The sequence below is a fragment of the Harpia harpyja genome, chromosome 9 (genome assembly GCF_026419915.1).
Source record: "Harpia harpyja isolate bHarHar1 chromosome 9, bHarHar1 primary haplotype, whole genome shotgun sequence".
Classification (NCBI taxonomy): Eukaryota; Metazoa; Chordata; class Aves; order Accipitriformes; family Accipitridae; genus Harpia; species Harpia harpyja.
In genome coordinates this window covers 32,874,102-32,886,762 of record NC_068948.1, presented here as the reverse complement: position 1 = coordinate 32,886,762, position 12,661 = coordinate 32,874,102, and the positions used below count along the sequence as shown (strand labels likewise).

The following is a 12,661-nucleotide window of genomic DNA, read 5'->3' as shown; positions in this document are numbered from 1 at the left end:
TTCTTCTCCAGCTTCTCCAGCACAGGTGCAGCCTCACAGCCCACTTTCACAAGGCCACATCCATCTGCCCGGGGTCACCACCACATCCCGGCTCTCGGGGGCACAAGGGGTGCTGCGAAGGAGCCCTGGGGCAGCGGTGCTGGCTGCTCAACACCAGGACGGTAGGGCTGTAGGGAAGCCTCGTAACCTGAGCTTTGGTTTCTCCCAGGCTCCAGGGTGAAATTGTACCTCTCCCCCAGGCACTTGGTTCTGCTGTGGAAGGGGGCGGGAGCCTGTATCTGAGCCTCTATCTGCCCAGCCCAGAGAGCTGGGATGATTTCCTAGAAGGCACCAGGCCTTTGCGCCTCCCACCATCTCATCTTTCAGGCAGGCGCAATCCCAGGCAGCTATTGCAGGTCTGAGAGTTTGAGGCTGAGAGTTGGGTCTGCTGTGAAGGTGTTTCCTCCATTGCACGTGGTTTTAGTGCCACTGTGTTTGTCTGCTAAGCCCCAGGGAAGGGAAGGGTCCTGCTCAAGAGGACCAAAAGCATTAACACAGGGTTAATGCTCAATGTCATCAGTTGTCCATCCAGGTGTCAGCAGAAGACACACAGAGGACGGCATATGGGAGCTTAGCCCTGAGCAGGGCTTGGCTGGAGCTCAGTTCTGAGATGTGCCCTGTGGATCTGCAGCCTGACCCGGTTCCTCTGGGAGAGGCACAGTGCACACAGGCACATCTTTACCAGTGAAACAGGTCTTTCTGGCACCTCCTAAAAGTGGTTTAACACATGCAGGTCTGCAGTAGGAGGGAGAACTTGTTGGAACAAGTGGTTGTCATGAGTGCCACCTCCTAAAGGGCTGCCCAGGACCCACTGTCTGGGGCCACAAAGAGGAATTAGTCACCCTTCAGGGGATATGGGCGACCAAGGACGAGAGAGGCTGAGATCCAGTGCAAGAGGATTTCTATTCAGCTGATCTAGGAAACACGCAGCCTAATCTGAGTCCTGCTGGATAACCTTGGGCAGTCGTGTTGCCTCTCCAGGCTTCGTGGTTCCTCCCTGCAAAATGGGGCTGATATTCCCCTCTTGAGTGAAATGCCTGGAGCCCTGCAGATGCAGGAACTACCACCGTGCTACCACCAAGACTTTCCGCGACGTGAGTCTTCCGGGACAGTTGAAACTATTTTTGAATCGACATATTCTACAATTTTTCTGGCTCCTTTAGTAAACCAGAGCCATCCACCCCCAGTTACCCTTCACAGACCGCTCACTAAAGGAGCCAAAGAGGTGCTGTCAGATGCAGGGTGATTACCACAGGTTTATTTTGGAGGTTAAAAACTCTTTATATTTTTAGTCTGTGCCTTCCTTAGTGATGGTGATGATAACTTGAGAACATCTCTGTTCCCTGCAAGTGAATCTGCCCTTTGGCACACTGAAGTTGCACAAGGTATCTTAAGCAAACAAAGAAAAGGCCTTTAGTCATTGTTGGGAGCGATTTTACAAAGCCTCTCATTTGCATGCACCAAGCAATATTCCTGTTGTGAAAGTACTTTGCTGGCTTTGTTCCTCTTCTCCGGTACCCAGTAGTTTCTTTTTTAGATTTCTGTGTGCTCCCCAAGGGCAGCATGTCCAGGTAACCAGGGATCCCCAACCGTTTACCTCATCACACCACCTTCCCCGAAAAACTAACCAGCACAACAGAGACGTTTCTGGTTTTCCTCTGCCTTTCTCGTTGCCTATGCAAAGTTCCCTGGGCACGGACAGGGACAGTGCCGGTGCCGGACACCGATGAGGCACCACCGGTGCACCAAACCAAGCGTGCCAATGTGATTTGAACTTGAGCTGGGCTTGAGCCGACCCGCATGGGGATGAACTTGAGCTGTGCCCAGCTGAGCCATGCTGTGCTGATCCGAACGGGACCTAGCTGAGCCCAGCTGAGCCAAACTGCGCTGCCCGAACCGAGCTCAACCAGACCCGAGCCGAGCCGAACCGAGCTGTGCCAAGCCGCTTCCATTCGGGCCGTGCTGATGCGGACAGAACCCAGCCCAGCCGTGCCGGACCCGGCCTAGCTGGGCTCCCCCCCCTCCCCGGAGCCGGGCCGTGCCGAGGCGGAGCGGGGGCGGTGCGGGGGGCGGTGCGGAGCCGCCCCGGAGAACGGGGGGCCGCGCCCGCTGCCCGGCCCGGCTCAGCGCAGCATGTTGCGGGCGGCGGTTCGCGTTTCTCGGCTCTGCCGCGGCCCGGCCCGGCTCGGTTCGCCCTTCTCGGCCGCCGCCGCCTCCTCCGCCATCCCGGCGCCCAACCCCCGTCCCGATATCGCCTGCAACAAGGTAGGGCCGCGCCGGGGGCCGGAGCCGGCCGCGTCCCCGCGGCGGGTGAGCGCGTCCCGGCCGCTGCCCGCGGGCAGCCCCGGTTGGCGGCTGCGGTGGCTTCCCCGGGAGCGAGCTGGGCTGGGACGGGGGCCCTGGGGCTTCCCGGCTCGGCCGCGGCCCGGGGCGGGGGGGGTTGTGCGGTCCGCCGGGGTGGTGGCTGGGGCTGGGGACACCCCGGTTTAACGCAGAGCCGGGCAGGCGCCGGAGCAGCCGGACATTTGGGCCCAAAGCCTTGCCTTGCAGGAAATCGTCTTGGAAAAGATGAACGCCGGGTGCAGCAGCTGGTGTGAGGGACAAGGTGTGTGTCCCGCTCCGATCGATGGGGCTTTATCCCGATCCCCGCGGCTGTCTCGGCTAACCGCTGCCGCCGGTGCAAACAACCTAAGGAGAAAACTACGCGAGGGGGCATGCGGAGGGAGGGGAAAGTGCTGGTTCGATGCTGGTTGTCTGCATAGATTAGTCCCTGTGCTCCTTGCTCAGCGGCTTGAGGAAAACATGGTCCCACCATCTGTGCGAGGTGCTGGTGGGGGGCTGGCCTTCCTCTCCCAGGCCGCCGAGCCAGTCCTTCCCAGCGGCCGCGACAAGGCCCTCGGCTCGGTTGGCTGAGCGTTCGGCAAGTTCTTGGCAAGCGCCACGATCTTTGCACTGACAGTCTTGCCACAGACCTGAAAAAACAAATTCCCCTTTACTGAGAAAGAAAGAGTTGGTGAAGAGCTGCTGTTGGCACCTGGTTCTGTTTCACAGCGGTACATGGGGAGCCCGAAATTGCTTAATCGGGGAAGTGCTGCAAAAACTCTAGTGCTGTGTATGAAATCAACTGTATCACCCATGCCTGAAGCGTTTTCCCACTTCATTCTCCTGAGCCTCCCGGTGCCCCTGCGCAGCTCCAGCCAGGCTTCCAGGTCTTGCAGGGACCTACTGAGACAGGGAACCACTTCCAATTCACGTGCTGTTTGCTGAGACGTGAATTCTTTTTATTAACTTGAGGCTGCATCTTTTGCTGTGTGCTTTTAGGCTAAAATATCTCCTTCATATTGGTGCAGATCTGGAGCCTGCACAAGTTGGGTCCTTTTTAATTAAACAGCCTGCTAAGGTGCCATCAAACAACTAAAGCTCTTACTGATTTCACCTAGGTCTGGCTGTAAGCATTAATAGTGCTTTGCTTTATTCGTTGCAGATTTTCATAAATAACGAATGGCATGATGCAGTCAGTAAGAAAACCTTCCCTTCTATCAATCCAGCAACAGGAGAAGTTATCTGCCAGGTTGCTGAGGGCGATAAGGTAAATGTTCTCTTCATGAGATCGGTTTGTTTTCCACGGGAGCAGATACACAGGGATTGCAGAGGAAGACACTAACTCATCTCTCACCGAGGCAGCTCCGCCAAGTGCTGCGTTTGCAGTAATAAGTGTCTGACCTATACAAATACCATGTCAAGTGCTGCTTGTTTTCTTCCCCGAGTGCTGCTTTCAGCAAAAACCCTCTGGCTTTGCCTCTTACCAGTGCCAAGCCGGGACTGGGAAGGGTGGAGAGGAATAGATGTGGTGCGCAGTGGAGCCTGAGTTGGGAGGTTGGGGAGCAGTCGTGCGTGGAGGTTGCTGGGGCAAGCAGGGATGAAGGCAGGTGCCTTTGCGGTCCCATGGGTGCTGTGCTGGCGGTGTGATCCAGAGCCACGATAGCAGAGGAGACGAAAGGTCAGGATTCACCTGAACAGCCCCTTTCTGCTGTACACATGCAGTGGGAGACCGTCCCCAGCCCTAGGAAATTAAAAAAAGAAAAAGAGACAGTGGGGAATAGAGTCATGTAATCATCCCATGCCTCAGGCAAAGCCCTCCAGAAGTCTGTGGCAGCGCTGAGGTGGTGTTTCCCAGCAATTCTGGGTTCTTCCTACAGTCTGGAAATTTGTTTGTGTTCCCCAAGGGAGGGGTGAGTGAGGGAAACCCTTTGTTGGTTGCTTGTCCGTGGTAGAGTGGCTTGTCCTGGCGAGACCATTACAGCAAGCCAGAACAGAGAACTGAGTAGAAACCAGTTAATGCCCTGACAGGACAAAATGATGGATTAGAGATATCTGATCAAGGAAAAAACTCCTTTAGACTCTGCTGGCGAAATCAAGTCCTGAAAGAGTGTCAAAAGCACACTTCTAGAGCTTTTGCCATGCCTTGCTCTAGGATGCAAATATTAACCCAGCAGATGACATCGCAGAAATAACTTGACAATATTTGCACTCCGCATAGCTGAAATAAGAGAGCGTAAGCACAGGTGGTGGTGGTGGCTGCACAGCTGTTGCACCCATCTGTTTCACTGCCACTTCTGCTCCCTCTTCCCCACAGATGCAGATTGGGTGAGAAAGCTGCAGCTGGTCCAGCAGCAGTGTTTGTGCTGAGGCTGTGCTGCTGTACAGCGCTGCTCAGGTTGATGCTTGTGGGGCAAGTGGCCCAGGGGCTGCAGCCCGTGCGCTCCCCTGCCCTGGGACCAATGAGTGTCTTGCACTGAGGCAGCTGTCAAGGTTGCAAGTTCTTGCCCCCAAAAAGGCTGGCACTAGCAGCCACTTGTGCCATCTGGCTGAAGGCTGTTTTCTCCTAGAGAGCAGGGAGGGCTTCAGCTGTATTTTGAGAGTGAGTAGGAGCTGGTTACTCCTTTCTCACACTCTTACCTGGACTCCTCTGCAGGCAGATGTGGACAAGGCCATTAAGGCAGCCAAGGCAGCTTTCCAGCTGGGCTCGCCTTGGAGGAGGATGGATGCTTCTTATCGCGGGAAGCTGCTGAATCGTCTTGCTGACCTGATCGAGAGGGACCGGGCTTACCTGGCGGTGCGTATCACGCTCTGTGGCTGAGCTGTCTGCTGTGATCCCTAACTGTGGGGAGAGAGAGGCAGAGATGGTGGTTTGTGCCCGTCGGGTGTGATGGGGACTTTAGCCACAGCTAAAACTGTGAGAGAGTGCTAAAAAGGATGGATAAGTAGTTTTGGGAAGCTGAAAGCAAAAACGCCAACAGGCAGAACAGATCCAAACTGCAAACTGAGATTCGAATCTAAATCTATATGCGTGACTCTCCCCACCTCGCTCTTCAGGCAATCTCATTGTCTTTCGTAGGCGCTGGAGACTCTGGATAATGGCAAACCGTACTCCATCTCCTACCTGGTGGATTTGGACATGGTAGTCAAATGTCTCAGGTAGGTGTGGAGGGAACGGTGACAGCGCAGTAACTCTTCATGCTTCACGCTTCACGCTTGTGCTCAGCTGGCCCGTGGTAGCTGAACCTCTGCAGGTGCAGAGAGCAGATGCCTCTGATTCAAGTGTTGTGGGTGACAGGGCTGGATCTGACCTGTTGGTTTCATTCGGCCCATAGCAGGGTGTCAGACACCCTGTTTTCCTCTAATTTTATTTTTTGCTAAGAATGAGGCTGTAATTCCTGTGACTTTCCAAAGGATTTTTGTTACATCTATGTTTCTCTCTTGCTATATACAGGACTCACACTACTGGAGGTGATCTGTGTTACAGCACGGGAATGACAGAATTTATGTTATGCAAAGTGCTGGCAAAGGCAGGAGAGACAAATGTTTGTATTTACTGTCCATTGTTAAAATCACCTGTTTGGGAAATATTTGTATTGGTATGTGTTTTATGAAGTGACTGAAGAAGGGAGGCAAGCAAATAGCTGGAGGAAGTCTGTCTTGTTTTCTATTGACAGGAGACTTGTTATTTTAAATTCAGTGACCAAAACTTTATTGTTGCTAGATACTTTGCAGGCTGGTCTGATAAATTCCATGGCAAAACCATCCCGTTAGATGGAGACTTCTTCTGTTACACAAGACATGAGCCAGTGGGAGTTTGTGGGCAGATAATCCCGGTGAGTAAAATGTATCAGTAGTTCTGTAGCATTTCAAGAATGCAGTGTTACCGTGAAGAGTTGTCTTAAAATGCAAGTTATTAGCTGCTGTTAACAACTGCTTCCTTCCAGTGGTAAAGAAAGTTATGCTTGCACCAGCTGGGAGGGCTGGTGCTTTGCTCTGGCAGTATAGAACTACCTGATTTCATGGGCTCTGAGTAAGATTTACTTTGTATCTGCTGATTAAAAAAAAAAAAAAGAATTTAAACCCCTCTGTAGGAGTTATCTGGCTCAGAACGACAATTAAGTTTAAACTACTACCCAGCATTAAAACCAAAATTCTCTGTGATGAGGAAATACAGAGCTAGCATGCAAAATTTAGCTTTATGTACGTGATCTTATCTTGGTGACTGGTAGCAAGCGTAGCAAGGTGGTTTGTCAACAACAAAGCTATATTTATACAACGATCCGTGGATAGTGTTACCTCTTTATAGGAGTAGCCAGATTCTGCTTGTTGCGTACTGTACTTGCATGTTTTTCATATTTGCATTGAGCAAGAACTGAATGTAAACGCCTCACCAGTCTGCGTGTGCTGCCCTGTCGTTACAAAGAGGCTTTCTTTCAAAATGCCTCAAAAGATCGTTTAATGGCTGAAGTGACAGTAAAGATTAATTCCAAAAAAAGTTGGGGTTTTGCAGTGGTACTGAGAGGCCTCACACTTCAGAGTACAGTTTTCCTGGACAAGCAGAAGACAGTGTTTGAAAAGGAGCCAAACGTTGAAGAGCAGCTAGGGAAAGATCAAAGACTGCTTCTGTAGGTGCTGCAGCTGGTTTGAATGAAGCTCACTGGTTACTTACTGATTAATCGGAAACTTTCAAGTTCAGACCAGCAAATACCTCCTTGTTTTTCAGTGGAACTTCCCGCTGTTGATGCAAGCGTGGAAACTGGGGCCTGCCCTGGCGACTGGGAATGTGGTCGTGATGAAAGTGGCGGAGCAAACCCCCCTGAGTGCTCTCTATGTGGCTAACCTGATCAAAGAGGTGAGTGAAAAGGCTGGGTTTGCATCGGCTGTCTCGCTGTCACTGCTGGAGCGCAGTGTGGTACAGCCAAACTGGTGAGCTGTGGAGGGCAAGTGACAGGAACAGAGAAGGGCTGTCTGATCCGAAGAAATTGGATTGTCTTGGGTATCTTAGCATTTGATTTGGCAAAAAAACCCCTTGTTCCTTACAAATGCTTATGCAGAGGACATAAATCTTGATTAGGGAAGGACTCTTTGAGGTTCAGTTAAATAAACTATAGGGTGATTAGAAAGCTAACATACATAGCTCCAAACTATGCTTAGGATGTGGGGTGGGTAGAGGAGTTGTCCTGGTTGTTGCAAACTGTACCTTAAAACTAAAGACCTGGGAAATTAAAGTGAAATAGAAAAGGCTCTGTTCTTCTTGGGAGGCCTACTGAAGCACTAATAACAGATGAGGGTAGGTGAAATCCTTGATCATAGAAGGAATAACGTTGTGCTCTCCTGCTGTGAACCGGCAGGCTGGATTCCCACCAGGCGTGGTGAACATCATCCCCGGCTATGGGCCCACTGCAGGGGCTGCCATCTCTTCTCACATGGATGTAGATAAAGTGGCCTTCACTGGCTCCACGGAGGTAAGGGAGTACCTTAACTTTTAAGCCCTTGGGATACAGAGAATATCTCATTGCTGTTACACCTTTTCTATATAAAATACTGGAGGTGCCTTGCCTTCTATGCTTCTTTTTAAAAAACACAGCTGACTTCAGGATGTGACATTTACTTTTACTTTACATAAGATTCTTCTTAGGTGCTTTCTCTAGAATACTTACTATTGTTTCCCTTGAGCTGCTTCCTACTAGAGGTGAAACTCTGGGCAGACTTCAGTTGTTCCCTTAAAGCCCTGACAATGAAGGGATTATTATTAAACTGCTGACTGAGATCTAAAACAAGCCGCCCTGCTAGGTGTTGCTATATGTAGGATTTAATTCCTAATACCTGTTCTTCTTATGATGCAGGTTGGGCATCTGATCCAGAAGGCTGCAGCAGAGAGTAACCTAAAGAGGGTGACACTGGAGCTTGGAGGAAAGAGTCCAAATATAATCATGTCTGATGCAGACAGTAAGCACCTGCTAGCGTAATATTTGATCTGTACCTTTTACACTGGCTTTCTGCAAGCAGAGCTGGAGGGGAAAGGAAACCTCTCCTGTGTTGTATGAGTCTCCAGCTCTGACACCACCTGGCTGTTCTCACCCAGTGAAGTCTCCTTGCCTCCTGCTGTAGCTGCCGTATTTGTGTATCAGCACCTCTTCACTCCCACTTCTTTCTCAGTGCTGTGAAGAAGTTCAGTTATCAACAAAGGAGAATCGTTTCAGTATCTTCCTTCAGTCTTAGTTCCATTTTTGTTTTCATTTCTTTCTCTTTCTCTTAGTGCATACCGCTCTTTTCTAGTCTTAGGAAGTTCTGGTTCCCTCATCGCTTGCATATAGACTCATTTTTGGTCTTGATGAGCCAACACACATGCTTTTATATGGCAGTAAGGAAGGAAATTCTTCTAGATCTAAAATAACTTGTCCTTAATACCTGATAATTTCAAATGAGAACTGTAATCTGCCTCAGATTAGATTTTTTTCTCTAGTATGGGGTGCTTTAGTAGTCCCTCATACTAATTAAATCTGTATGGAACTTCTGCCCTACCAAAGCATGGAAAATGCCTGTCAACAGAAAGGACTTTGTATCACTGATACTCCAGCAGTCTGCATGATAGTCCTTCAGAAGAAGTCACTTACTGACTCTGGTTGGTTTTATTTGCTTATTTGTTTTCTCTCCTCTCCCCAATCTTAGTGGACTGGGCTGTGGATCAAGCCCATTTTGCCCTCTTCTTCAACCAAGGGCAGTGCTGCTGTGCTGGATCCCGAACATATGTCCAGGAAGATATATATCATGAGTTTGTGGAGAGGAGTGTTGAGAAGGCCAAGTCCAGGGTGGTTGGAAACCCATTTGACTTTAAAACTGAACAGGGGCCTCAGGTAAGAGCAGGAAATGTCCTGAACTGTTATCTCATGAAATAGTCCCAGTCTTGAGTCATTGCGCATTAGTAGATTAGAATGAAATGTATCTTTTGGTCTCTTGATTAATCTACTTTGAACTGTGCCCATTATCTCCTTGCTTGTGCAGGAGGGAGAAGTTAATTAACCGTTCTGATGATTCCAAAACCTCCACTCGATGCTGGCATTTAAAAATTATCATCTCCCTTTGAAGCTGGCTTGGCAGTCTGTTGAAATGAGGAATTGCTAGAGCACAGTCGCATGCACAGCAGGTTGTAGTCGAATCTTTTTTTACCCCCAGTAAAGGTGAAGCTGATTTGTCTGTCCTCATGGCTCTTAGGTAGATGAAGAGCAGTTTAAGAAGATCCTCGGTTACATTAGTACTGGGAAGCGTGAAGGAGCCAAACTGCTGTGTGGTGGCAACCCCGCTGCAGACAGAGGCTATTTCATCCAGCCAACTGTCTTTGGCGATGTGCAGGACAACATGACGATTGCCAGAGAGGAGGTGAGACCTGCAGTGCCTTTCTGTCTGTCAGCTTCTCACTTCTCCATCATTTTGCCCTCTCTGATGCAAAAAAACACAGGTCTACAAGCACTGGATGTTCATGAACTGCAAAACTCGACGCTTCTTAGAAAGTTACCACATTAAACTTCCCTCCAGATGACATCCTGGGCTTTTCTTAATACAGGAAGTGATACTTTGAATTTCGTGTCCTGTGTGACTTCCACCATACATACATACCTAACTCCAGCATCAACCACAGCCTCCCCCATGATCAATTTACACAGATTTTCACATGCTGTGTTTGGATTTTGCAGATATTTGGGCCAGTCATGCAGATTCTGAAATTCAAAACAATTGAGGAAGTCATTGAGAGAGCAAATGACTCCAAGTACGGCCTAGCAGCAGCAGTTTTTACAAAGGATCTTGACAAAGCAAACTATGTGTCACACGGCCTGCGAGCTGGAACAGTTTGGTGAGCCTCGACACCTCCTTCTCCCTAAACTGCTAGAAGCTTTCTTGCGTGCTGCCATTTCTCATTAAGCTTGCTCTTCGAGAGCCTGTCTCTACTTTGGATCCAACTTTACGTGTACTTCACTGAACATAATGTCAGACCTTCAGTTGTAATGCTAACTGTTGGTAAAATTTAGGTACATTAAGCTTCCGTGCTCCCACTGTGAATTAAGGAATGGGTTGGGGGAAGAGAAATCCAGGACTGCAGGTGGCAATGACAGCAACTGCTGCAGGGCTCTGAGTGCCAGCAGTGATTAGATCACCAAGCACGTCTGTGCTGTCTTGGCTGCTGCAGCGGATGTTTCTCTGTGTCCGGAGGCTGTGTTGAAGACTATGCCAAAGTCAGTGCTTCAACACCAGTTTACTGTTCTAGCATGAGATTTTGGAGATCAGTATCTTGCTATCTTTTTTTGATGGCAGTGAGTGAACAAGGAGGTGCTTTTGACATCTGTCCTCTGAAGGAGGTGTGGGTGGCAACTTGGATGTTTGGTCCTGTGATAATGAGAGATGTGAACTGATTTCATGATGTTCTGTTTCCTGGTTCATGAGGATAAGGTTTCAGTATTGATTAATTCTGTTGGCTGAGAGAACTGACAAAGAGAGAAATCCTGCCTAGAAATTCAGCTGTCCCTCTGTTGTAAACAGCTGACATGTCCCTTTGCTGCACAAGGCCTCTTCCATTAAGCAGTTCTGAAACTACAGGTGCTTAATTCTTGGTTTCCATTTCAGGATAAACTGCTATGACGTGTTTGGTGCACAAGCTCCATTTGGTGGCTACAAAGCTTCTGGGAATGGGCGAGAGCTGGGAGAATATGGTCTGGAGGCATATGTAGAGGTGAAAAATGTGAGTATCCCTGTATCCAAGGCCTTCCCAACCCTCTGCCATAGCTCCAAATTGTATTTGTGCCTGTTGATATAGGCTGGCCTGAGAGTTGCAATTCTTCTTGCTAATGCTTGAAACAAAATTGGAGCTGCACTTCTGAAGTGACTGCAGACACAACTCCATTTAACTGTATTTAAAACAGAAAGTGTTTTAAACTGCTGAGGAAAACAAGGATATGTGACCTAACAGATTACCAATGGCCTGCACCACTTGGCACTGTTTAGCTGTTTCTGACTGTAAAGAATGTAAGTGTATAGACTTCTCTGTGAGTTTATTTTGTGAACAGAAAGAGCATATGCTGGGGGTGCATGCCTGTTGGGCAGAAGCTTCTGCAGGTACAAACTGGCAGATGAACAGTGGCACTCATCGCTCAAGAGGGGGAATCTGAGCAGTGACCACTAGTACTTAATGCCACTCTGATATGGCCTCAGGTCCATGTGCGAGACCAAGGTTCCTGGTGTTAGGCAATCCCGTCACCGCAGGCTGAGTAATTTCCTGTAAGAGAAGGCAGAAGGGCTATCACACTGTCTGCTTGCAGCTGCAATGTCTAAAGGGTGACAGAGCTCTTGGGCAGAGGTGGTTAGCCCAAGTTACAAGTGCGTAACGGTTGAGGGCCTCCAGCTTGTGACTGGTGAGGCGCTGATTTGGTACAAGAGCTCCAGGTGAGAACAAACAACTGTGCCTGCTCCCACCTCTCAAGGAGAAGTGGCATCTCTGGAGAGATGCTGTGACCCAGCCTTCGAGTTTCCCCCTCTCTTTGAGCCTTCCAGATGGGTCTCCAGACCAAGGTGATCCCAGTCACTGCCTGCTGACTGGGATGTGCTGTCCTCTGGTTCTGGTTCTCTTCTGCAGGATGCTGCTGCCTCTTGGCCTTCAAGTGAATATAACTGAACACTGTCTCCAGGAAAATAACTTGTGACTTTTCTTTTTTTTTTCTAGGTGACAATCAAAATTCCACAGAAAAACTCCTAAAGGACAGCAGCCTCTCCATGCATTTGGAAACACCTGTGCCGCTTCATGAGATACGAAGCAAGGAAACCTCTTCTTAACACACACAAAACTTAGATGGAAAATACTTAACTCTGCATTAAGAAATGTCTCTTTAGAAGGTGCCTGAACGACCTTTTGTTAAAAGATGTTACTTGGCTTTATCTTTTTAAAATACCAAATACAGTCAATTGAGTACTAATGCATTACATGGGTGTACTCTTGTTGTGTGTGTATCTGATGAATATGCTTTTTCAGGAAGTCATTTAAATGCTTGTCTAGTCTGCAGTAGGTTTTATAATAATTCTTTGTTGGCTTACACAGCTAACTCTATACCTACTCCTTGTCATATACACCAAATGCATACGTCCCTCTTCTGTAAGCCAAGTGAACCGAGACTCGGTTGTCTAACCGAGCAGGAGAGCAACCTCTCAGTGTGAATCTGTGAGGTGAAAGTTTGTTCTCCGTTGCTCCCACCTCCTCTCCTTGTATCTACTTGCAATAAACGTTCTTGTCCTCGTGAAGTTAACCCTACCTTTG

At 49.0% G+C, this 12,661-nt stretch overlaps 1 protein-coding gene across 1 annotated transcript; it reads left to right on the top strand.

Moving 5' to 3' along the window:
- The first annotated feature begins 2,120 nt into the window (after nucleotides 1-2,120).
- On the top strand, nucleotides 2,121-12,650 carry ALDH2 (aldehyde dehydrogenase 2 family member). Its single transcript, XM_052795474.1, has 13 exons — nucleotides 2,121-2,304; nucleotides 3,524-3,628; nucleotides 5,015-5,155; nucleotides 5,438-5,517; nucleotides 6,083-6,194; nucleotides 7,085-7,213; nucleotides 7,713-7,826; nucleotides 8,208-8,310; nucleotides 9,034-9,218; nucleotides 9,577-9,741; nucleotides 10,056-10,213; nucleotides 10,981-11,095; nucleotides 12,074-12,650. The coding sequence occupies exons 1-13, from the start codon at nucleotides 2,173-2,175 to the stop codon at nucleotides 12,104-12,106; spliced, it is 1,572 nt and encodes a 523-aa protein (XP_052651434.1). The 5' UTR covers nucleotides 2,121-2,172; the 3' UTR covers nucleotides 12,107-12,650.
- Nucleotides 12,651-12,661: the final 11 nt, after the last annotated feature.